This window comes from Adiantum capillus-veneris, chromosome 13 (genome assembly GCF_014529385.1).
Source record: "Adiantum capillus-veneris isolate H3 chromosome 13, ASM1452938v2, whole genome shotgun sequence".
NCBI classification, from domain to species: Eukaryota; Viridiplantae; Streptophyta; class Polypodiopsida; order Polypodiales; family Pteridaceae; genus Adiantum; species Adiantum capillus-veneris.
Window position 1 is genome coordinate 150,334,270 of NC_140943.1, and position 26,616 is coordinate 150,360,885.

The 26,616-nt window shown below is 40.2% G+C and overlaps 1 protein-coding gene across 1 annotated transcript; it reads left to right on the top strand.

The window, feature by feature from the left end:
* LOC147445076 (uncharacterized) lies at nt 1-26,616 on the top strand. The gene is made up of 7 exons (XM_086528168.1): nt 1-188; nt 24,275-24,550; nt 24,704-24,758; nt 25,787-25,880; nt 25,949-26,071; nt 26,399-26,492; nt 26,589-26,616. The coding sequence occupies exons 1-7, from the start codon at nt 1-3 to the stop codon at nt 26,614-26,616; spliced, it is 858 nt and encodes a 285-aa protein (XP_086384294.1).

Below are 26,616 nucleotides of genomic sequence, written 5' to 3' on the forward strand. Positions count from 1 at the left end.
ATGACAAATATGGAATTCTTTGATATGCTCATGCTAGAGGCTAATGAGTTGGTGCCAGGATGCACAGTTTTGCCCATGGGTGAGAGGGACGTAGCTTCCCCAGTGTCGGTGTTGACATATCTATATGCGATGGGTAGTCTTGATGATGCAGTGATTGCAGATAGCACAAGGGAGGCAAGTACAACCAGGTTTGCGTAGACTTTGTTAGCGTTCATATGTCTCATGTTCAACTTGTTAGTGTCAAGGCCCGATCTAGCAGCTGCTGCAGTGGGAGCATTTGCAACAAGGGTTGTCATTTGTGCGATGGCTGACACTAACATGATGCATAGTGGAGTTTTGCAGACCATATAGAGTAGTATGAGGGATTTACATGCAAGCTCTAGCGTGGGTACGCACACTCGCCTACCACCAGAGCCGATACGATTGCGTGTAGATCGACAGAGTGAGCCATTGGGCATAGGTTGAGAGAATCTCTCACTTAGTTTTTTGTACATACTGGTAGTTTAGCTAGTAGGTCTCACTTATTAGCACATCGCCTTTAAGTGGGTGTTTTTTTGGGGCAAAGACGGCCTGCCTCTTACCTCTGTCTGACACGTCAGAGACGTCCAATTGCCCATTACTTGTACACACCTTATTCTTTACTAGATAGAATAGCAAGGGGCTCTCTCACACACATAGTGTTGAGTTTCTCCACCCACATCCTGTGTACTCTCTCTCTCTCTCTCTCTCTCTCTCTCTCTCTCTCTCTCTCTCTCTCTCTCTCTCTCTCCGCATTCGCACCACGTTTGCGCACTCACATGTACATCATAGGATACTTCTTTTACTTGTATCAAGTTAGGTTGACTAAATTGAATATCATTTTTTGCAATGCAATGATTAGCTAGAGACTCATAAATAAATGGGGATTGTGATGCTTGAGCATGAGTTTAGAGTGGGGTTGATTCACATGCTAGCGTGGTGTGAGATGCCTATGCTAAATACTCAATTAGCACTCGTTGTTTGAGGGGGGGGGGGGGGGGGGGGCTGTTTAATCCCTCACCACACATGAGATTGAGACGGAAAAAAATTAGGGGTACACAGTTGTCCAATAGACACTCTCACCAACACGCCCTTTTGTGAGTGTAACGTTTATCTTTTTAGATTGAATGTATTTAACACTAGATTTGTAATGGCACACTTTTAAGTCCTGAGACACTTTTATGTCTTGTTTAGAGACCATTTCGCTTGAATTATTTGAGAAGTTTCATAGAGAATTTTTAAGACTCTCGTAGATCTTCTCACTGTTTGATTGTAGGCTCTCTCTGGAGCACTACTAGTGGCAAGGACGTCAGCAATAGACTAAGATGTCTGTTTCATTTCATGGGTGGCTACATGCTTGAATCTAATGTTCCTATATTCCACCTCTTTGACAAGTTGTCTATGCATCTTAGACTCATTGAATATAACCTGTGAGCTTCAAATAACCTTTCTAAATTCTAGGTGCCAGAGACAATATCCCACCTCTCCATCTGCACCATAATTAACAAAGATGCACTTATGTGATTTGGGATTTAGCTTCTTGCATAGATCTTTAGGTATATGTGAGAATGCCTCACGTCCAAATACATGTAATCTATCATAACTTGGCTTCTTGCTAGCCCACATCTCCTGTGGAATCTTGAAATTTAATGGCATATTAGGTGATCTATTTATGATATACACCGCTGTCATTATGGCTTCTCCCCAAAAATTAGGAGGTAAATAGTGGTTAGGAATGATGTGGAGAATCTTTGACATAACTCTATGCCTCTAATGCCCTGACCCTCCACTATAAATTGGTATCCTTCTACCTTCACCCTTGGCACTAGTACAGAGATATGCATCAAGAACTATCATGTTCTCATTGACTCTGGATTGATCACTCTATGTGATACAACCGGCTCCCTGATTTCACCCCAAAAGATGGAAGAGAGAATATAATACTCTCAATTGTAAGAGCTACAATGCTTCTGCAATGAGACCACTAGTGGCGTAGAGATACTCTAGGGATCCATATTTTCATGCACAATCACTTGGGCCACTCATCCAAGTAGTTGGACCTATAGTGTAGCCACCCATCCACCAATGTGCATCTTGTGTAGACATTGAGGTGGACAAAATGGAAGTGTGCCATGAAGAGGTGAAGTGGATGTAGGTGGTGGATCATGTGCAAAATCGAACAAAAGTGTGGGTTATCACACAAAAGCGGTATATATGGGTGGTGAGGGGTGATGTGGGCAGGACCAAGGTAGTGAAGGTGATGCAAGGAACTTAAAAGGTTGTGATGAACGTGAGGGAGATGGCATAGTGGGTGATGACCAAAGGGCGACTTATCGAGGGAGATGATAACAAGTGCAAGAGGTATTGATAATGTGAGGCTAATGGAGATGGTAGGGGCATCAGAGACGTAGCAAGGTAGGATGTTGTGAGTCTAAAAAAGTGAGGTGTCTAAGGACATTGGTAGAGTCTACCACCTTCACTCTAGCTATGCTCCTTATGAGAGGATTTTGGGGAGGAGGAGAAGTGTTTGTCCTCTTGCCTTTATCTAAGGTAAAGTGTGGCGAAGATGTTGGTGCAAAAAACTAAGAAATGAATCAAATGAGTGGAGAGGTGAAGTAACAATGAAATCTTTGCTTCTATTGATATGCTAATTGAACCTCTTTGCCCTATCCCTAAAATGATCAAGAACAAGGCAATGAAAGGGGTAGATGTGCATGTTACCATGCAACAAAAAACATTGTAGATGGTGTGAGCCTTCTATTGGCAGGGTATGAAATTGAGCTTGGTTTGAGCGTGGAACAAGTAGTATGATAGGACATTGATTTTTTATTTTTATGTAATTGGGGTGGATGTTGAAAGCAATTCATTGGTGTTGGACACTCCATTGTAAATTAGAGAAAATTTAGCATTTGAGGGAAATGTGTGTTGTTCATGTTGGATGCCAATCTAAAGTGAGTGAAAGTGATGGACTAGAATTTGAATGAGAAAAATCAATGCAATGATTTAGGGGATATCAAGTCAGGTCAAACCAAGAGTCCCGAGGTTGACATCATGAAAATCGTTCGAAAAAGGGGCGTACACAAAGGGCGATGCCAATAACGCCACCAAGGGGTTTAGAACCCACACGGTCCTTTGCTACCACCTAAGCATCATCCATGGTGTGGGCAAGGTTTGAAGGAAATGGTCCTTGATAGCAAGTGTGTTTTGGGGTGTAGGTTGGGCCAAATGAGTGACAACGTGCAAGGTGTGGGGCTACTCAAGGGAGCAAGAGAGCAGTAGGGCTAACTAGCACAACTATGGCGCAAACATGGAGCACCAAGAGCTAGGATTAGACGTGATTAGTAGGGGCGGCCTCGGCAAGCGGGGTTGGGTGAGTAGACCAGGTGGTTGGTTGATCCAAATAAAGAGCAAGCTAGTGGTTTGGCAATCAAGATGCATGGTTGGGCAATTAAGACTGGGGAGGAGCCATTAGTGGAGTCTGGACGTGTTGAATAAGAGTGCAGAATGACAAGGGTAGGTGGTCGTAGGCAAGCAACCACAAGTGATGGGGCACAATTGGGTGGGTTTAGCTTGTTGGTGTGACCAACTGAGCAAGGTGGGAAGTTAGTGTGAGAGAATAGGTGTGACAGTTATGGCAATGATCTGTAGGCGACTGTGGGTAAAGCTGATTTTTGTGGGGCAAGATGATTCTACACAAAAGTACGTGCAAGCGAAGGTAGTAACAAGTGGTTGCACGATGGGGTGCAGGAACGAGTCAGCAGGTAGCACGGGGTGAGTGAGTAGTTAGGGCAAGTTGTTAGGCAACAAGGGGGTGATTTAATAAAAAATGAGCGAAAAGGATTAGGGGGGTTTGGTAGGATTAGGTGGGGTGGTCGTTTAGGTGTCCTAAGTGGATTGGTCATCTAGGTGTCAATGGTGGGGTGAGTGAAGGTGGCCAAGCATGTGGAGGCGGGTGACTATTATGAGGCTAAATGTCTGCAAGAAATCAATTGTCGAGCTTGTGGCTAAGCAACTTGGGGAAAGGCAACCGAGGGGTAAATGATGGCACATGATCAACGGGGTGAGTCCCCACCTAGTCCAATATCCCTACTCAACCACCCACCTAAAACTGGCACAATCTTAAACTGGTAAAATGTGTCTGTTTGCTTGCTTGCTTAGTTGATTAGCATCATTCTCCTTTGTTAAAGTAGTGTGGGTTGAGCAGCATGTGCGTTTATATTGGAGCATTGAATGTATGTGTGGTGAAAACATGATTGCTATTTCATTCCTTCATTGCTTTCATTAAGAGTAGGGTTAACTTTCTCCATATGCATCCCAAATGTATTTATGTTTATTTTTAGATGTTTTTTGATTGCGGCCCCTATTTTTCCCGACGGTCCTAGTTCACAAATGTCCGAGTTTACTCAGGTGCACCGTCCTGCCCCATCCGATGGCGGCTCCCAGCCTCTTGATATTGGAGCCTAAGTTCTCCTCTATTGATACCACTGGTGTTACATGGTACACCGGTTTGTTCCACTTTTTTTTTTCCACTTCGTGGATAGAGGGATAACAAAGGTGGCCCCCATCACTTCAAGAATGTTGTTGTGAGTGCACCCCCCCTTTGTTCAAGGAGGCCACAAACCTAGAGAAAGGGTGCCCCAGATCAAGCTGGCGATGTTCCAAACGTGCCTTTGCTACTCAGTGAGGTGGTTGGTGGTGGATCATTTTAAAGCCAAATATAAATTTATCAAAGCATTCCTTCACTACATGATTATAGACATTGACCACAAAAAACATGTTCCACTTAGGTACTGATCGAAACGGAAAATGTACAAGATATTATAGTGGATGACATGTTAAGAGAGTCTTTATAATGGATGACATGTTTTCATATGATGACGTCTTGCAAGCCCCTTTGCCTTCACATTGTAGCTCTCTCTTCAACATGTGTTTTGTTCAAGGCTCTTTGGAGAGATTTTTGAGGTCTTCAGGGATTGTTCATACAATGTTAAAACTTCTCTTCGTATTCTTCTTCTTCTTCTTATTCTGCTTTCTCTCTCTCTCTCTCTCTCTCTCTCTCTCTCTCTCTCTCACTCTCACACACACACACACACACACACACACACACGAGTTTTGGGTTACAAGATCCTACTGGCAATGATTGGCATGCAACGCTTGTATACAATCTTGCATGCTTCACCTTCACTATATTCTCTTGCAAGTTCTTCCACTTGCCTTCTTTGTCTATCAAGTGTGAGCATCCAAGCATTCCAGTTGCCCCTTCTCTCAGCATCATCTTCTCAGACACTACCGCATGTATGCTCTTCCTTGCCAACTCCAAATCCGCCACCAATGTGCGTATGAGATCTCAAAAATCTAGCCTATTATTTGAAGAGAAGATGTTGGACACTTTCCTTTCTTCTTGAGAGAGCTGCTGCTACAATGCATTGTCGTCATTAGGAAAAGTATGAACCCTCTAGGGACTAAGGTTAATTAGAGGCTAGCCAATAGGAAGAGGGTGGTCGACACATTGTATATCCTCAAAAAAGTAGTGGGGCAAGGTAGCCTTACACCTCTTAGTGGCCTCTTACCTAGTGAGAAATTAAAGGAGGTGGCTAAGGGAAAGGGATGGGGCGAGGGGGACCACTTTGACCTTTTTCCCCCACTTTTTGGTCCGGATTTGAAATTACACTTAGAATATTAAATTTTCAAAAAAAAATTAATTTTCAAGTTTTCCCTCCTTAAAAGGTCCCCATACCTATTTCATGGTAAAAAAACAAGAGGTGTGAATAGTGAGTGGGAATTGCAAGGGTTCACCTCCAACATGAAGATAGAATGGTAAGAAAACTACCCTTGCAGCTTACATTCAGAGCTTAACATCGTCTCCATCTTTACGTTTATCCCTGACTTAAGAGACATAATGACAGCCCTTCCTTTGGGGAAGAAAGAGAAATCATTCACCTTGCAAGATGGTTATCTTCTCCATGGCAATAGGCTATGTGTTACCCATTCCCTTCGTGAGAAAGTTATGTATGAATCCCATGCTCCTCCCTATGCGGGACATAGAGGCATTCAATCTACTCTCTGAGGAGTAGAGACGTATTTCTATTGGCCTACCATGGAAGTGGACATACAAGAGTATGTTTCAAAATGTGTAGTATGCCAAAAGACCAAGTATGATAGAGGGAAGCAACCTAAAATACTCCAGCCATTGCCTATCCCAAATTCACCATGGGAGAGTATATCCATGGATTTCATCTTTGGATTACCCAAGTCTATCCATGGGAATACAGGAATATGGGCAATAGTCGACAGGTTTAGCAAGCAAGCACACTTTACTCCTGTAAAAAAGACTATTAAGGCACACCAAATAGCAACTCTCTTCATATCACAAATTTTCAAACACCATGGATTATCAACATCCATCGTGTCAAATAGAGTTCCTAGGATGACCAGTAATTTTTGGAAAGGTCTCTTTTGAAAATCTAGGAACAAGATTGAATTTCTCTTCGGCCTATCACCCACAAACGGATGGCCAAAGTGAGATAGCCAATCTTACGATACTCAATCTACTAAAGACTTATGTTACAGAAGTAGATCAACGCTCACAATGGAAAAAGTACTTATGTCTTGTAGAGTATGCCTACAATAATACTGTACATACTTCTACAAAAAAAGCACCTTTTGAGATCATTGAGGGAAAACCTAAAAGTCCCTTGCTACTCAACGTACATGGGAAGATCTTCGTTGCTGATGAGTATAGCCGTGACCTACAAGAATCTTTTCAAAGATTAAGGAGGCTATAACATTCAAAGAAAATGATTGGGTCTTACTTAAGTTTCTTAAGGCTCGATTAAGGCAAATGACGGGCAAAAATCCTATGGGCCATCAAAAGTATTATGCTAAGCTAACAAAAAGATAATATGGTCCTTTCCTAATCTAGAAACCTATCAATGAGATGGCTTACCAACTCAAGGTGCCCAACCATTGGCTCATACACAATGATTTTCATGTGAGCCTACTCAAGCCCTACAAAGGAGAGCCACCAAGTGAACCAATTATTGAAGACCCTCCCGAAGTTGAAGGCCAAGAAGAGATGCTACAACCTGAAGCTATTCTTCGGCATGAAGACGAGGTACTACGACATGGTAAGATTATCCGACAGTATCTTATTAAGTTCAAAAATTATCCGTTTGAAGATGCTAGATGGATGCAAGGAATACAGATTAAGGATAGTATGAACCTTGTCAATCCTTACAATGCTACATTAGAGTAAGCAAATGTACAAATTTCTTTTAAATGACCAATGTTTTGTCTTATAAGACTAGTTCTTCTTTTCATTGTGCACAAATTTGATTAGTATGCATACTTAGAACTATGTTTGTCACTCTACTTTGGGAGAATGAAATGGACTAAAGAGCAGATATGCTTGGCGCAGCTATGTCTCCCAAACACCAAATGGATTAGTCATCCATCTTGGAATGATGTCGTAGGGTAAAAAGGGATCCTCTACCCGCTAAGAACAATTTACTAATTGCTAAGGCTTTAATTCTTCTACCTCATAGTCGAGGACGACTATGATTTCAAGAGAGAGGTAATGCCATAAAAACTAATATCTAACCAATCCAAATGATTTTCTCATATTAAATTGATCATTTAATGTGCAAGAATAAATGGGAACAAGGGTTAGAATATAGAAATGTGCTTATAGATCTATCTCAACACGGGGCCTCTGTGAAAGAGCAAGACTAACCAATGGAGCATAAAGACCTTAGGGTTAGTTTCATTGAAGACCTACAATAGCTAGTGTTAAAAGTCCTTTGACCTTAGTTAAGCTAGGGTTGTGCTTGAGGTGGGAACCCGGCCCAAGCTTAAGGTGCTTGAGGTGCTTGTCGTGCTTGATGACTGAGATGCTTGAGGTTCTTGAGGTGCTTGATGACTGAGATTCTTGAGGTGCTTGTCATGCTTGAGATGCTAGGGTTGTACTTGAGGTGGGAACCCGGCCTAAGATTGAGGGGCTTAAGGGCCAAGCTTGTGGTGGGAACCAGGCCAAAGCTTGAGGGGCTTAAGGGCCAAGCTTGTGGTGGGAACCAGGCCAAAGCTTGAGGGGCATGAGGTGTCAAAAAGTCAATCATCAATCCCTACAAGGAGGGGGTGAGCCCTACAAGAGGGGGGATGAGAGAGAACACACACACACACACTCACACAAGGCAAGCTTGGTACAAAGAAAGCAAAAGGAACACTTGTCAAGTTCCTCCTCATGTTGCCCTCATTGTGTGCCTAAAGCCTATTGGTTGGCCACCCAAGGGGTCCAATGATCATTTAGAATATTTAATTAATTGTTTTTGCACTTATCAAGTCCTCTCGCTCGAAGGGAAAAGAAGTACACTTGTCCCAAGACCACCCTTGTTGCTTGTAATGCCTCCTGCTTGTGATTGGCTAGGCCTAGAGGGGTCCAATGAGCTTTAAGCATGAGCTACAAGAGGGGTCAACCAAGGAAGCTAGGGGAATGCTTGGGGGGTACTCTCTCTCTCTCTCTCTCTCTCTCTCTCTCTCTCTCTCTCTCTCTCTCTCATATTGTGTGAAGTGCAAAGTGCAAGAGCTCCCTCTCGTTCTCCAAGCAAGTAGAGAGGTTGGGAGCCTACACCAACACTCTTGGCTATGGACTACAAATCCAACCAAGTACCATGCTTCAATGCTTAAGCTTGACATCTTCTCCCTCTTCATTACTATGCTATCATGTATGCTAGCAAGAAGAGTGATGATAAGTGAGGAACTAATTCTTTCTTCTATGAAATTTTTCTTCTTCCTCTTCTCTACCCTCATTCCCTGCTAGCTATGTCCACCTTCGAAGGTGTTTGAGGTCTTGGGACTGAGGCTTGGGATAGTTAATGCTTTCCACAAAGTTTTTGTTATTGTTGTGATGCATGAAGCTTTCCATATTCATTGCATCACTTAGGTCACAAGGAACACAAAGATTGTATTGTAACAAGTCTCTCTTGATGGGAGAAACTATAATACTAATGCCTATTGGAGGGGGGACCGGCTCCACATAAATCCGGTCCTCAAATGTTGTCATGTTCTTTAAACTCTCTCTCTTGCAAAGTATTGTTCATGCCAAGTTAATTAAAGGCTATGTTTATGTTGCTACCATCGATTATGTTCACCCTCTATGCTCACAAAGTAAATTCACACAAATATTCTCTCTAATTTCCGCTATTCTCAAGTTAATAGGCCATTTCCATTACAGTCATAGACACACAAATACTCAAGTGTATATGAATCTCTAGATGAGGAAGACAAATACTTGTAAGAGAAGCCTGACGACAACAACATTGTTTTCGTTTGTAATTATTTTCATGAGATTGGATTCCTCTATAAATGCTTTTGTATTTATACTTATTTTGGTGCAATATAAATATGTTTTTTTGTTAAATAGTGTTGCATTGAGTGAGAGTATTTAATTCAGATTACTGGAGTTTCATACAGATTTTAGAAACATAGTTGACCTTTATGGATATTTTAATTTGCCTATAAGATGTTTCAGGTCTCAAGTTTTAATCACTCCACCATGAAGAAATTCAAGAAATATTTTGATTTTAGTTTAATCATTAATGGTTATTCTTATTTAAGTGAATCATAACCTTTATCAAGATGTCCTCATTTGGGGGTGTTGAATATATCCTGCTTCATTAGCACCTTTGGCAAGTTGAGAAAGTTAATTTCTTGCTTTCCAACATGTTATTGTTTCCATACTATGCCTATGTCAAGCTTGACTTAGAGAAAGGATAACTTGAGATGGAGGTGTCGATGTATAGTGGTGATGACAGGTGAACAATTAACTTATTATTGATTCGTGTTTTAACATACATATATTGTAAAGCCTTTGAATTTCCACCTTTTTGAGTAGTGTTAACAAGTTTTTGGTATCAAATCTTCTTAAATATCCATATTTCTTTGATATTGCTAAAGATGATATCAATAGCTATCACCTTGTGAACTTAACTGTTAAATTGTGGATTTGATTTTTACTATGCAGCTCATTTGGGTAGATAAAGTGTAAACATAAATTATAGATGCATGCATTGTTAACATAGAAGATATGTACCACTCGAGCCTATGTAAACTGCTAATCAAGAAGCCTTTGGTTGGATACTATAACAATAGGGAACACATGTGGTTTCAAATACCAAAGAAATGGCTTTTCAAAAACATTCCCAAGAATAGGGGGTGAACACAAGGAAGTAAAAACTGGCCTTTTGTTTGGTCGATTTCTAGTGATGAATGTTTAGTGCACTGACCCGGGGAATTCACTAAAGTATATGTAACATGTATACATCTCACATGTGTTCAATAGAAGGGATTTTATATTCTTGTAAAGTTATAGAAACATGTGTAGATAAGGCCTATAAGGTGTAGTTATAATCCATATTGGTGAACACACGTGGTATAGAAAAATTTTACATAGTGAATACATTGGAGCCTTTGAACACATAGCAAAAAGGGGGGAAGGGGGGAAGGGAGGTTTTCTTCTGAGTACATCAAACACTACACCTCTATTTCATGGCCATGCATTAAAAAAAGACCATGTCCTAGGGCCTTAAAATGACAAATACAAGCAGAGTTTAGTTGTTTGGCCATGATTCAAGTTCTAAGTTAAAATTAAATAAAAAAATAAGTGTTGGACTTTTAGACTGTTTTCAACAGCTTGTAGCTCCCAATCGGCCCTGATTTTGTCCGGGCTTGTCTCACATGAATTTATTCATTTTGTCACGCTCTTTGACCATTGTGTGATGCAAAAAAGTCATATCTTGCTCGGATTCTCCAAAAATCAATGTGCAAGTTGGCAATTTCTAAAAAAATTTGATGTAAAACAAATATTTCTTACATTTTCCTTTATGTACAGGCTCCAACGAGCATCAAAACCATGGAATCTGAAAATACTCAAAGAACCAATGTTTTTCATTGTGTTAAGGGTTGTATTTTCAACATACAAAAATTTCCCAAAATCTCACCCTAATATCTTCAAAAGTGACTTCCAAGGAGTGCCTTCGGTCAAAATTTGAAACTAAAGGAAAACAATCAGAATGAACTCCTAGACCGTGTACAAACTTTTAAAACAACCAAAATTTCCTTCAAACAAAAGTTATTGCTAAAAATTTGAAAATAGGCTGCCCTTGGACTTCCCACAACGATAGAAATCAAAGGGTTCAACAAGGAGAGATATGGGGTGACAAGTGCATGATGGTAGGAATCTCACCGACGTTTATTCCTTAAAGATCTCTTTCACTTGATCATGTCTTCTCATGTACAATCTTACCAAACAAAAACAAATTTACATTTTAAATGACTACAAATCTTATTTAACTTATCAAACAATCTCAAAATATGGTAGACCTAGAGTGCTCTTACACATCAACAAACAAAAAAGTCCAACTTTCTTTTCATTGACTTTGATAAACATACATTCATGAACAACTTCCACGGGGTAGTGTGGTCATAGTTCTTGCATCCATTCCATGACATGGTATGCTCACGCAGTGACCTATCACATAAAAATATCTTTGGTGGGGGTGCCCTCATGTTAGGAAAGAATGTGTTGCTGATGGAAAGCTCTTGTATTGTCCTACTAGGGATCTGTCCATGTTAGCATAATGATTCTTGGCGTAGTGATTGCTTGAGGAGAGCTTTGTGCCACCATAAAATATTCATGTCATGCCAGTTCCTTGAGCCATTGTTGCAAACACCACCCCTCAACTAGCATAGTAAGAGGTCACTTTGTACCATGACGCATTAGTGACATGTTCTTCAAACAAAAACATGTATGAATTCAATACTTGCAAGGTGTATAATAAAGACACTTGTTAAGTATATGTTGTACAAATTTGGAAGTATTTCCATCCAAGTGAGAATAAGCAATCCTAAAATATACATTATGATGAGATTACCCACCTCTAATAAGCATGGATCTCAAGCACCTACTTGCAAGATGTAACAAAGAAGGTTGTTTTAGAGGAAAAGTGGTGACACTTAACCTCTCTAAACTTTGACCTTTCACTCATCGAGTTTCAGCACAAAAGAAACCTTTATGCCAAGCACTGAAAAACAAGTAGAGGCAAGACCTTAGATTTCAAAATCTATGATAAGAAGAACACAACCAAAAGTAAGAAGTATATTGTTCCCTTGCACCAAGGGGTGTTTCTTTCAAATATGTGATGGTGTTGGCAAGCTTCATAATGTGGACATTCTTTTCTTGCATTTGTTGTTGGAGAGTTTTAACCTCCCTCTCCGAAGAGGCAATACTTTCTTGTGATGCCACTATTTTGAGCTGAAGAGCTTGACATTTATGCATCCACGAATGTAAAGAAGCACCTTCACCCATACACAACTGCTTGCAGTAGCCTAGCAAGCCTGCTTCTCCCCTCCCAAGATATTGAAGAACCGTCAAAAGGCTTATAGGATCGTAAGGGTACAAATGGCCATCCACCCAAATGTGAACATTCGTCTCACCGATGGTACGACGTTCTTGGGATGATCTCTGCTCACCCTCATGTGCGGCCTTCAAGAAAATATTGTGGACAAGTGAATGTGTACGCTTTTGGTGTATGGAGTACATGGTGGTGAAGGCACATGATTTGTGATGTCCGTGAGCACCATGGCACTTGTTGCGTGAGGAAGCAAAGGATGAAAAGCAAGAGGGGGGAGGGAGAGGGAGGAAGATAAGGGGGCAGGGAGGGAGAGGAGAGGGACAAAGAAGGGAGGAGGAGGTAAGAACAAAGGTTCTTTTTTTTTTTGGAGGGGGGGGGGGGGGGGGTTTGAAAAGGTGGACTTCCAGTGCTTATAGGTTTAAAAAAAGGTCAAAAAATGATTTTTTGGTATGTATATATGTTGGGGGGGAGTTTTAAGTCAAAAATAAGTAAAAGTGACTTTTTTGAAAGAAAGTCAAATTTTGGCTCTTAGTGACCCACGTTTTTGCTGATAAACAAAGCAGGAGGGGTTGTTGCAAAACCTACAACAAAAACCAAAGAATGGAGGGTTTAAATATCCAGAGCCAATGCTCTAATTTGCATTCTCTAAGCTACCTATACTCACATCATGATCTAGCCAACTTCCTTCGCCTCCTACCTGGTGGCTGTCTTCTATCTCTTGTGCATGCGACCAATTGGCTACCTATTCTCTAAGCTACCTATACTCACAACATGATCTAGCAGCTTCCATCCTCTCCTACCTGGTGGCCGTCTTCTATCTCTTGTGCATACGGCCAATTGTCCATGTAGGGCTCTGTTAGAGAGTGCGAGCAAGCTAGTGGAAGCATCCAAGCTTGATGCAAGGCCCTAACAATGAATGCTGGGAGTTGGAGACGAAGGAAGAATGGCCAACTTTTTGCATAACTGACGATGCTAGAATCAAAGGTAATACGCAGAGCGACACACAAATTGGTCCCCATTTTAAATTTGAACGTGTGTTTCCATTTGCACGCTCTCATAGCGGTCACTTCGTGCAAGTTATCAAACGAGGCTCTCATAACTTTTAAGGATTGTGTAGTTGTCGGATTCCAGACTACATAGTGTCGTGAATGCATCCAAGCAACATTTACTGAAACCTAAGAGGCCCTTCCTAAAGCCCTCCAAAACAGCCTTTGAAGGCACCCCCCCAATTGAAAAGGCGTGCATGTAGGCTCATTGCAAGAGCCAAGCAAAAAGAGCCTCCAATTTGGGGGGTGGTTCAACCACCCTCCAAAAAGGCCTCTTGCCTTTGAGACAAGAGATTACCTCTTTAAGGCATGAATGCTCAACTGACTCTCAGTGAAAAGGACCGTTGTAACATTGAAAACAAGAACAATAACCAGAGAGTACCCTGCAATCAGAAGAATCTCCTATGGAATTGCCTCATCACACAACTAATGGGCCCCTTCATGCTGTTTTAGCTGCACTTTGAGTATGACTTTAGTAGCAATTTCATCCACATTGTGTTAGCTTATGCATTGTGTCTACCATCTTATATCATATATGTTGTTGGATGCTGATGCATGAAGCGAAAAGAAATCAAAAGTTTCTTGCATTGGGAGCATTGCTAGAAGGGTGTGACAACAAAGATTAAAGTTGCCTCCAAAATCTTCCCCTTGAGTTGGTGTTTGATTGTGTTGATCAACGGTTTCCATACTATCAATAGTTTGGCCATTTTAAGAAAAAAAAACATGATTGTACAAGATGCCACTTATTCTAAGGAGACATGGAGGAATTTGATCTTACTAATTGTGACCAACTATAAAGCAAAAAGCTGCAATTGAAAATAGACCTCAACACTGTGAGGAAGATCCACATGTCCATAAATAGGTGTTGAAGATAAATAACATATGTGAATTCCTCGGATCCAATGGTGTTACGATTGATGATGATGACAAGATGGAAGCATACTTGTGTGGTTTAGGTCCAACGTACAGGCAATTCAAGACCTCTATTCAGACTTGAGAAAACATTTTGAGTTTTCCAAATCTTGCATCATCATTCACAAGTGGAAGAGAAGAACATAATTGAAGATTCATATTTACAAAATGTAGGTAATTTTGATGAGGTCTTCTACTACAACAACAAAAGTAGAGATAGAGGACGTGATGCAGACCAAGGAATTGGCCATGGTTGTGGAAAATAGGATCAAGGAAACTAGTGTATGTTTGAGAATCAAAGGCAAAATACATGTGGTAAGGGAAACGTTCGAGGCAGTCAAAGAGATCGTGGAAATTTTCACATCACTCATGTGCAGAATAATGCTAGGGGATGTCGAAAGTAGTTAAGAAAGGCTACTTCGAGTGCGATTCTCAACAGACAAGGCAACAAAACAACCTTTGTAGGTACTATTAGAGGTATGGATGATCCAAAGAGATTGTTTGTTATGCAGCATATGGTCAACATGATGTTTGCAAATGTATCAAGATTTGGTGATAATGTATGGTATGTGGAAAGCATCATCAAATCACATGACCAGCCATGGCGAATGGTTTTGAGACATGAAAACTTTGGTCAATCTTGGTTACATTGAAACTAAGGATGATACGATCTACTTGTTATATGAGGATATTATTGGAGATCCCAAGTGGATCAAGCTATGGATGAAAATATGGTTGACCTTGATGCTAATGAGACATGGGAATTAGTGGCATTGCCAAAAAGTAAGAAAATGATTGGAAGTAAGTAGGTCTTGAAGGTAAAACACGATGCAAATGGCACAATGAGTAAGCACAATGCTAGATTAGTAGCCAAATGTTATGCATATACATATGGCATTGATTATGAGGGGACTTTGAACGTTGTATCTAAGATAGCTATTGTATGTACCATTTTTGCAGTGGTCATAGCAAAAGATTGGGTGTTAAAATGGATGAGAAGAATACATTCTTGCACAATGACTTGCAAGAAGGTGTATATGGAGCAACCAAAGAGACATGAGGATGTGAGACATCTCCGATATGTATGCAAGCTTAGAAAAGCACTTTATGGATTGAAACAAGCACCAAGAAATTGGCACGAGAGGATTGCAACCTATTCTCACTATTGGTTTTTATATTATTGATGCATATCACTCCTTGTATGTATGGGAGAATGAGGGAGGTAATGTGGTCATATATGCATTATTGTGGATGATCTGATTTTTGGTAGAAATCATGAGGTTGAAGTTGAGCATTTAGAGAGCATCTTGAGGCATGAGTTTGACATGAAGGATTTGGGTGAGATACGCTACGTCTTAGGCATTGAGACTATACACACAATAGAGGACACATGGCTATCACATAAGCAATATGCATTGGATATTATGTTAAATTATGGTATGGCTGATTGGCCTATTCATATTCCCTTGAACCAAATTTTAAAGGTGTGAGATAATGTGGGTAATGTGCTTGAGAATGCTACCACATATAGGAAGACAATGGGTTGCTTAATCTACTTGACAATCTCACAACCAGATTAAAAGTTACATGGTTGGGTATGAAAGTCAAAGTCAATTTTTTTAGCTTCTCATGAAGCTACACTTGGATGCGATGAGGCACACATTGCACTATGAAAGTGCTACCTTGGATTATTCACTCTGTTATGGGGCTTGTATGAAGACCTAGTGTCCCACCATGGAAAACTTTTGGTACCTTGTAAAGATGGGGACCGGGGGGGGGGGGGGAGGGGTTATAAAAAAGGCTAGATAAACATATAAGTTAGGGATAGTCCCCCAATGATTTCCCTTCTAAACTTATGAGGAGGGGGGGTGGATACAAGTTCAATTGAAGGGGGGAGAGGGAGAGGGGGAGAAGAAAAGATAGAGATATATTGAAAAGAGAAATGTATACTCTCTATGACCAATATCTCATTTGATATAAATAGATAGTTTGATAAATATATTAGGTGCACAATATTTGTAATTTTCATGTCCCTACTCACATGCTACCATCAAGGATCTTCTACAAAGTGCTTCTTCATTTTTTTCCTCACTTATGGTCTTAAGAAGAATAAGAAGAATCCTATCAAGGTATATTTTCAAAGACTAATTTTAGTTGTAATGTGTTTTGAAGCAACTACGCAAAACCTTACATGTAAGATAGGGATATAATTATTTTTTCACTATATAGAATCCTTCAGGTCATGGAGGTATAGCTGCATGGTTACACGGATGCAAATTGGGCTAGCATATCTAATCGGCAATTTACCTAGCGGGTTCATGTTTTCACTTGTGAGTGCTGCTATCACATGGAACATCAAGAAGCAACTTACGATTGTTTTTCTGAGCATACAAGCTGAGTATAGAGGTGTTGCAATGGTAGCTTTTGAAATAGTATGGCTGAGATGCTACTTCAAGAGTTGGATGTATATATTTAGAGGCCGCTTGTTATTCACTACGACAATCTTAGCACCATACAATTTGCATAGAACCCAATTTTCCATGCGATAATGAAGCACATTGAGGTACACTATCACTTCATCAAAGATGGGGTCTTGGCTGGCGGCATTGACACTAGGTACATGAGTACAGATGAGCACGTTATTAGCACCTTCACAGAAACCCTGGGGGCAAAGAAAATGAGGTGATTTCAAGCTATGTGTGTACAAGAGATGACGTTGAGCTTGTTTGGGGAGTGTTAAGATATCAACCTCAACACCACTTGGATGACTTCTCACTACATTATCACTCGCACAAGGTAGCAAACACAAGGACCATTGTGAGTAGTACTACAACTAAACTTCATGGGCATGGTCTACCTACCACAAGTATTGACCCCTTATATTGCCATTTCACTCACTAGCGGTTCACATTGACCGTTATACATAGTTCTTATTATGTTGTATTTTCCACACATGTTTTAGAAACCTATCATTCTTTTAAGTAGTAAAGAAGAAGAACCAGCAGCTTCGTACCTCAATCTCCATTATGTGATCTCTTAGTAGTGTGGGTGTGTGCTTGCAAGAGCTCAAGCTCTCTCCTTCTCTATCTCTTTCAACCCATGTCCTCAAAAACACTCATAAGAAACACCTACTCATCCCATGCACTTGTTTGTCCTCCCTTTGTCCTGCGCGATGCATTTCGACTTGACAATCTTCAACGCACACCCACATACCACAATATGCTAGCCACATTTTCACTACTCAGCAAGACCATGCACTCATGGTGGACTTTTTTCCTACTACCTTGCATTGTTTTGCACCAACTTGCGATCCTCTTTATTGCTTTTATAAAATATTAGGCATATATGAGAATCAAAATATTCCAAAGAAATGCACTCCTCGAGCTTGAGTTTTTTGGTGCGTTAACATCTTGCATAATTCCCTTGAGGCATAACCATGAGTTATTTGATTAGGCAAGACTCCTTGACTCTACATCTATTGCAGATGTTGGGGGAAATCGTAGCATAACCTAATCAACCCAAGACCAACAAAATTGTCAATCCTAGGATCCACAACCCGGCTAGGGCATGGAAGCATGAGCATCATTGGATGTATTGAATGAGAGGATTCAAGAGAATGTTCTTACAATGCAATAGAGATTAGCCATGAATCACTAACTCTAATCACATCATCAATCAAGCATCACCTACACACATTAAGCCCAAATCTGACTTGCCATAGAATAGAATCTCAAAGCACACTCATGACAAGCACACACTAATTGCATTGGTGTTGGCCTCTCCAATCATCACATGCCAATCAAGGTACTTCCAAAATCTACACACAAGGTGAATGGTGCTAGAGTTTCATTAAACCCATCCACACACGAGCAAACAATAGGGCACATACACTAATCACAAGATTAATAATCAACCTAATTAGAGATGTTAAATATCTCAAATCGAGTGCTCATAGAAGGATAGGAGTGGTCAATAAGGAAGAAGTCATCACACACACTCAAATCTAGAATAATGAGAAGGTGAAACTACTTCATGACATAATGGAATATAGAAGAATTAAAGACTAATGAAGAAAGTAGAGATTAGATTCAGAAATATTTCTCTAATTACAATGGATTAGCACTAGTCTTCTAAGCATGGGTATTGAGCTCAAGGTTAGGCCATCCATAAAGTGAACACTCAAGAGAGATCTCTCAAAAATGGATACTCAAGAATGAAGCCTCTTTGCATAAAGGCTTTCTTATAAAGGCTTGCACCACAATCCTTTCTACTATGGGATTAAGTTTGAGCCCTCTTGGCACATACAATTGGACCACAATCCTTTCTACTATGGGATTAAGTTTGAGCCCTCTTGGCATATACAATTTGGAACTCCCAATGAGCCCAAGACCTTATACAATGTGGATAGGAAATATTGTACACATCCATAGAAAAACTCCAACTTGGTGCATAATCGGTGTCGCATGTGTAAGCCGCTGCTAACATTCCCCCCTTCCTAATTTGGCGCCCGTACTCGTGTTTTGCTAAAGCAGAGCACAAAGACATGGTAGAAAGCACGTCCATGGAAGAAATGTTGAGCTGCAAAACATAAAACAAGTAATGAGCATCAAAGGCCAACAAGGATAAATAAAACATGAAGTACAATGAACAATCATGCAAAGTGAATTTTTGCTTCTAAAAGATGGGTCAATCATAGTCAAAAACTAAACAACATAAAGCAAAAAAAACACTTAAACTATCATGAAGATTAAACCACTTGAAATTTCAATTTTATGCATGAAACACAAGCAATCAAGTAAGACCCTAGGCTGATGCAAGTTCATAAACCTACTAGCCTAAAAACTATATGATCAATCTTAATAAAGCATCCAAATATATCAAGTCTACGGGCTATTAAAAAATTCCTAATCTATTAGTATATTGTCACAGCTTTTTGAAGCTCATGGAAGATTTTTTTCTGTCATTCATACAAAAAAGTAAATCACAATACAAGGCTACCACCCCAAGGCAATTCTAGATACGACTCTCGACTTCTTGAACCCCCAAGACTGTGTTCCAAGAATCTACTAGTCTACCAAGGCAACCGCTAACCCCTATCAGCCCAGGGCATTGGTTTAGGGCCTTGACCAAGCAAGCCAAGGTGGTTCCCCTCGCTGTCAAGTGCCAATAAGGCACTAGGCCTCGCATAGACACAACACAACATAGAAATTTTCTTTTGTCTAGTAGAATTTTTACTACTTTTTGTTGACACTCTTTTTCTTCATTGTTTCATTATTTAGTACTTTTTTATTTCTTCCAACATGAGATGTTTATGGCAATTGAACTAAGGGACTAAAGTTTGTTCATAGCCCTAGGTCATGTTAAAAATGAATGGAGTATTAAGACTATCACTAAGAGTGTAGGACTAATGAGCAATGATCCTACATTAACCTAAGGTCAAGGCCAATTACCTATGATTAGCACACATAAAATCAAATTTCTAATGAGCTTAATATTCACAAAGCCAAAGTGTTGAAACTTTAGTATGCCTAGTTTTTGAAAATAAAAGAACCATAGCTTAGAAGCAGATTCACTTAATCCAAGCAGAGAGAATAGAGAGAAACAAAAGAGGAATAACATGGAAGGATTTCACCTATTCATGCTCTTTTGAGCATCCTTGAGCAAGCATCCACTTGGTAGAGAAGTCTCTTGATCCCTTTTATTACAATCCAAGCTTCTTGAAGCTAAGTGTAAACACAAGATACAAAAGCCACTTATTGAAAGCCACACAAAAAACATTATTGAAAACCTAAAGCTAGGGTCTCAAATACCCAAATATACCAAAGGGAAAAAAGTGTCTTTGGTTATGCACATGATGCTCTTTAGTAGCAAATCTATGCATACGTATCAAAAATGAGAGAGACAGTGCTTCTACATAAGCAAGTTTACACTTTTTACAATCTTTTATGCATGATTCAAAGTTGATACATTGCTAGCTCAAATGAAAGTGAAGATTTAAAACAAGCCATGAGCTAGAAAAAATGCAATTTTTGAATGAATTTGAAGTGGCCTTGAAAGCCAAATTTTACATTTTTAAAAGCTCCAAACAAGTTGGTTAAACACTTGCTCAAATGAAGTTTTACAATTTTAGAGCAATCTATGAGCTAGAGATGACTACAACTTGTTGGAATGAAAGTGAGTGGCTCTCAATAGCCAAATTTTGTACTTCAAAGCTCTCAAAAAAGTTGTCTACACTAGCTCAAATGGAAAAATTTGCATTTAGAAGAAAATTAGAGCTAGAATTTATACAACTTGGGTCAAATGAAATCAAAAGGCTCTTAATAGCAATATATTGCATTACATTGCAATGTTGAACCCTCCTTGGATCAATTGAAAGCACACGCCTACCCACATCCCTTCAAAATAAAGCACAATTGTTAGTGTTGCATTTGTACATGCAAATCAAGTTCTTTCTCAATCATAAACCAAAAAAAATTTTTAATGGCCCTTTGAACAAGCTCAATGGATTGTGCTATGCAAGGATTTGTCATTCAAATCAAGCACCAAGATGCAATAAGCAATACCAAGCTCAAGTTTTGATACACACTTTTCACCAATCATCCCTACATCATCAATGTATCTCTTCAATTGATGCTTGCATGCATGTCAAAAAGAATTTTTTGTTGAGTGAAATGCAAATGCTACACAAAATTAGCACAAGTCAAATTATTAGCGTAAGTAAGGTCATTTGTGCCTAGAAGCCATCACAATCAAACCATATGCAACCTATGTCAACAGCATGCTCATGTATAGCACATATGGAATTCATAGAAAATGGGAGAGAAAGCATGTGTTGAGTGAATTTTCAACTCTTATGAGATAATCAAAACCCTATTCTTGTGCCATTGGTCGATATCTCTATGATATAGCTCAATAATTAGTGCATCAAAGCATTTGTCATTAAAATGTACACTAATGATTTCATGACCAACAAAGCCCACATTGTTTATGCATTCCATGCAAACAATCATCACAATGGAAATTCTCTAATGCACATGCTCTCATGCTCTTATGTAGCAATTTTGACACCGGAGGCAAGAAAAGAGAGACAAAGTTGCATAATGCACACAAATGATCATCCATGCAACCAAGCAAATGGATTGGTAGACCTCCTATAGAAATTGTCATAGATATCAAGCAAGAGCACTCACCATGAAACAAATGTTTAAATACTCTTGCATTTGATCTAGGCATTAGGTGTGACATTTGTTGTCAAAAGCAATTGCATGGCCCTTATTATTTACCTTCGCAAAAAGAATCAAAGTGATTGTTCATTCTTCGCTTAGTGGCTTTCAATTTTCTCAGATCAATCTCGCAAGGACATGCAGTTTTTGAAGGGGAGGAGGGTGATCCCATGGGAAGCGCCCCCTACATCTTATATCGACTTTTTTTTTTAAATGCTAGTGGTCTGTGTGCGACATTAAGTTTAGCACAAGATGGGGAGAGGGACCATTCAGAGCATCGACCAAAAGGGGCTGATAGTGGGTCTTAGCGTAGTCAGTAGTCAAATGCAAGCAGGATGAGCAAGGTAGTGTGAGGGTTCAGGACTTGGAATTTAAAGTCAGGTGATTGGCCATGGATTCCGGCAGTGCACCGCATGCTACTTGTGAGTGGGGCAAGGGAGCACAACAAAGTAGGTCTACAGGCAAGGGACCAAGGATAGGTGTTGTGTACATGGTGATGGTCAAGGCGGCAATGAGCACATCAACCAGGAGGGAAGGATGTATGTGATGCTATGTTGCGATCATGTGGAAGAGCACGACAATAGTGGTAGCTACGACCTTGAAACACTATTAGTGGCAGATGGCGGGCTTGAAAATTACGTGTGAGGGGTGTGTATGGTGCACGATCTTTAGTCTGTAGTAGAAAGATTCGTGATTGAAATATTAGAGTTCAGATTGCGTTTTGCAAATTGGCAAGACTGCGCGCGCCATGAATGAGGGGCAAATAGAAATTTGACCTACCATGTTGGTGTTGCTATCATTGAGAAGTGAAGGGTCTTGCATGCATCTTCGCATTCACGCTTTGTGTATTAACCGCAACCAAGAATAGCAAGAGTTGCACTATGTCGGATAGATGTGCACGTAGCATTAACAACAATCAATAGTGAAAGCCATTTCCAGTTCTAAAGTCTCTTTATGTTAAATGGGTGCCAACTAGAGTGCAACTAGGATATCTCTTCAGATCAACAGTAAGGCGAGAGACAAAGGATGCTTGCACTCGAGGCACGAAACTTTGGCGGGCAGTGGATGCTAATTAGCTGGCATCACATCAGCCAGGCAAGCTGGCACCAAACCAACGTCCATTAACGCGTATAAAAGGAAAAAACTGGTGTGTGTGATGCATGGATGGCGAGATTTGACAACCCCACCAATTCAAGCTGGAATAGGTTTGAGGCTGTGTCTGAAAAAAACCGGGGTTGTGTGTAAAATTACCGGCTAGAATTCACAAAAACCGGGTCTCGTAGGACCCTTCCTTTAGAGCAAACCGGTTAACAAATAGGGGAAATCTTTAAAATACCAGTTTGAAAAAAAGTGGGCTTTGAGATAAAGGTTTACACTAGGGATAGGCTTTTTTTAAAAAAAGGAATATTAGATTATAAGGAGATATATATAAGTGGTTTTTGACTCTGTGGACTTTGGAGATACGTATAACTTTATAAGTGTTTGGAAATTGAAATAGGCAAAGGGCCAAGGCCCAACTTTTAAGTGGCACGAGGCAGCAAGAAATTGGAATCAAATTATCAAACTTCAAAAATGGTCCATGGGGCTTGGCGGAGCAGATTCTAGAATTAAACACACAGTATGATCGTGCACCTAATACTTCCAGCTCTAGTCTCTGACTCCTGAGTATTAACTGCACGCTACTCGCATGCAAATGCATGCCCATTTTCGCGCATCACATTCATCCAAATTCCACACAGGCACGCACACACACTCACAACTCACGCGTCGCACACTGCCACACACACTTTCGTGTGAGCACTGAGCGCAATACAAATCACCCACCACTTTGATGCAAGGAGGTTTCGAAAGTTCGAAGTAGAAGAGGAGGAAGAGCATGTAGGAGAATCCCTAAGCTTCCGTTGTATCTGCATGATTGGAGAGCCAGCCCAATCTGCAGATTTTGGTGCACTCACAACAAAGAGGCCTCAGGCAACAATCAACTCCAGCTTGCGCACCATCAGCTCTCGACAGTCCGTATTCGCACGAAAGGACTAAGGTGAGGGTGTCTCCTCACTCATAACTCACAAAGATTTTATTTTTTAAGGTATGTGATTGAGATTAACCAATATGCAATCTTTGTTATCATCCCTTCTTGTGGTTGATTTATGGATTTTAACAAAATTTTAAAATGGAAGTTGTGTGCCGCTTAATATGTTTAAGAATCGGGATCATGCTCTTCTTTACCCAATATGTTTGTATGTATTTCTACTTCTATGAATCTAAATGTACAATAATGTTTGGGAGAAGTCATGTTTCTAACGACACACAGTTCCTTTTTAAGATTTTGAAAAAGAAAAACTTAGCCATGGAGTGGCTGTAAATGTTTTTGAACTTATGTGTCTCAAATTTTAGAGGAATTTTTCAAATCCCCTCTCTTCCAACAGGCATTCTTGAATTTTGAAGTGGCATAGCTTTGAGTTAAGATACTTCTTTTGAAGGCTCAATTATACAATGTTCATGCATAGTTAGAGGGGATATTTTATGTATGTGCACACATACTTTGCGCGCGCGCGTGCACGTGTGTGTGTGTGTGTGAGTGAGTGTGTGTGTGTGTGTGTGTGAGAGAGAGAGAGAGAGAGAGAGAGGGGTATGATATCTTATTAAAGTGATTTCTCTTTTATGTTAGGATATCTCAAAGAACGTTGTTTGCGATGCCAGGCTTCACAAGGGAGCAACCACCTGTCAAGAAATCAAAGAAGAGGCGTCGTGCAAAAGCCGGCTCCTCTATTGAACAAGTGGTGGAGCTTCAAGTGGAGGACAACATAACAGGTAGTAATAATGATGGCTCTAATGCTTCCAAGTTTGATGATAAAGATTCTGAGGTAAAAAAGGAACTTCGTAGGCTTGCATGGAACCCTTCTTGGGATGGAAGTAGGGGTGCATTTGAATGGGCTGAATTTGATCCTGTTAGTGCTAGGATGTTTTGTAAATATTGCAAGCACGTCAATAACTCGCGCAGTGAGTTTGGTAAGAACGGATCTACTAATGTCCAGCATAGTGCCCTAACTGAGCATGCAGGTACTAAAGCACATCGAGATGCACACTATATGTTTGGAAAAAATAAGATAACCATTGAAGATGGGGTTGAAAAGCGTCAAGATGTTGCGATGGTAAGTAGTAAACGACTGTTTGCTGCTGCCTACCATGTTGCCAAGGAGGCTTTGACTTTTAGTAAGTTTACTTCTACTCTGGATTTACTTGAGTTTTGTGATTGTCCAAACTTGGTGAGAGATTTGTATCAAAATGATAAAGCATGCAGCTCTTTTGTGCGTTATATTAGTGAGGACTTGCTGACAAAAATATTGTTGCGTCTAAATGCTTCAAACTTTTATAGCATAATGATGGATGAATCAACAGATATAGCCACATGCCAGCATATGATCGTCTATGCGTCCTTCATCGAGGATTCAGATCCTGTTACAATTTTTTTGGGACTCTTGGAGGTTGCAGAAGGTACATCTGAGCATTTGCATGAGCGTGCAAGTTTCCTTTTGGCTGAGTTGCAACTTGATAGATAAAAAATGATATGTATTGGGACCGATGGTGCATCTGCAATGATAGGAAGGCACAATGGGGTGGTTACTCATTTTAAAACGAGAAAACCCTTACATGACTTCTATTCATTGTATTGCACATCGAGCCAGTCTATGCTTGGTTGATGCAGTGAAAGGCAATGCTTATGCACAATATATTGATCAAATTATGAATGAGATTGCATCCACTTTTAGTAAGATCTCGATTAGAAGTGCTAAATTGGCAGATCTTGAAGCTGAATTTGGATGTGGAGTGTTGCAAATGAGCCGCATTCATAAAGTGCGTTGGTTAAGTAGATCTATGTGTGTGCACAAGGTATGCGAGTCTCTTGAAGCGCTACTCGTCTTTTTGAAGGAGCATAACTCTTCTCTCTTTGACAAGGTAAAAGGTTTTCAGTTTGTATATAGCTTGCACTTTATGGATGACATCTTGCAGCGGTTAGCGATGTTGTCAAAGATATTCCAGAGCACTTTTGTTGATATAACCGCTGTAGTTGGTTTGATTGAAGCAGAGATGCGGCTAATTACTTCACAATTTATAGAAGTTCCTGTCATTGATATTAATGCTTTTGTGCTTGATGGCTTGGATTATCCTATGATTCTAGATTATGGACCGCGTAATGGACAGCTTGCGGCTCTCCGCGTCTCTATTTGGGGAAACATGTATAGATCTGTTGAGCTTGAAAGAGCAAAATGTGGTAAGGATATGGATGCTGCTATTTCTTTTCAAAAGCAATTTTCACAATTCATTGTTGCTAATTTGCGACAACGCTTTCCCGATATGGGTTTATTGAGTTCTTTCAAAGCTTTATCTCCATGTTGTTTTCCAACTGGCATTGCATATCGGAACTTTGGATATGATATGATTGATAACCTTTTGTCATTTTATGGTGAGCCAAAGGTCTTGCATGGGGAGATTATAGACCCTCTAGTTAGTAAAGTAAATGCAAAAAGAGAGTATGATGTTTTTAGAGAGCAAGCACCTTATGAGTGGAAGGGCAGGGGTTTAAAAGATGTATGGCTCTCTATTGGTAGAAATCCTACCACTAGAGAGAAATATCCAACCCTCTTGAAACTAGCAGAGCTTGCCATGCTACAATGTGCAAGTAGAGCTGCTTGCGAACGTGGTTTCAGTGTCTAGAATCTTATCAAGACTCGATTGCGTAGCCATTTGAGCACTCACAACTTAGACGCTCTAATGCGCGTATCCATTGAAGGGCCACCATTGAGAGCTTATGCATTTGAGGATGCCATTAAGTTGTGGAGAAATGGAGCAAAGACAAGTCGCCATCTCTTCAGCGAGTCCAAAAGGTAGTGTCTTAAATGTGTTCTTGGTTATTCACGTACTTGATCAGCTAACAACGTGCATTGATTGAACCAATCTTACTATCCATTGTTCTTATGCAGGATGAATGGAGTCTTTATGGAGGATTGA

Excerpts from the sequence above, each read along its gene's own strand:
- LOC147445076 (XM_086528168.1), top strand. The coding sequence starts at position 1 with ATGACAAATATGGAATTCTTTGATATGCTCATGCTAGAGGCTAATGAG. Across the intron at positions 25,881-25,948 it reads CTTGAAAGAGCAAAATGTGG|AACGCTTTCCCGATATGGGT; the intron begins TAAGGATATGGA and ends CTAATTTGCGAC. Across the intron at positions 26,493-26,588 it reads CTCTTCAGCGAGTCCAAAAG|GATGAATGGAGTCTTTATGG; the intron begins GTAGTGTCTTAA and ends GTTCTTATGCAG.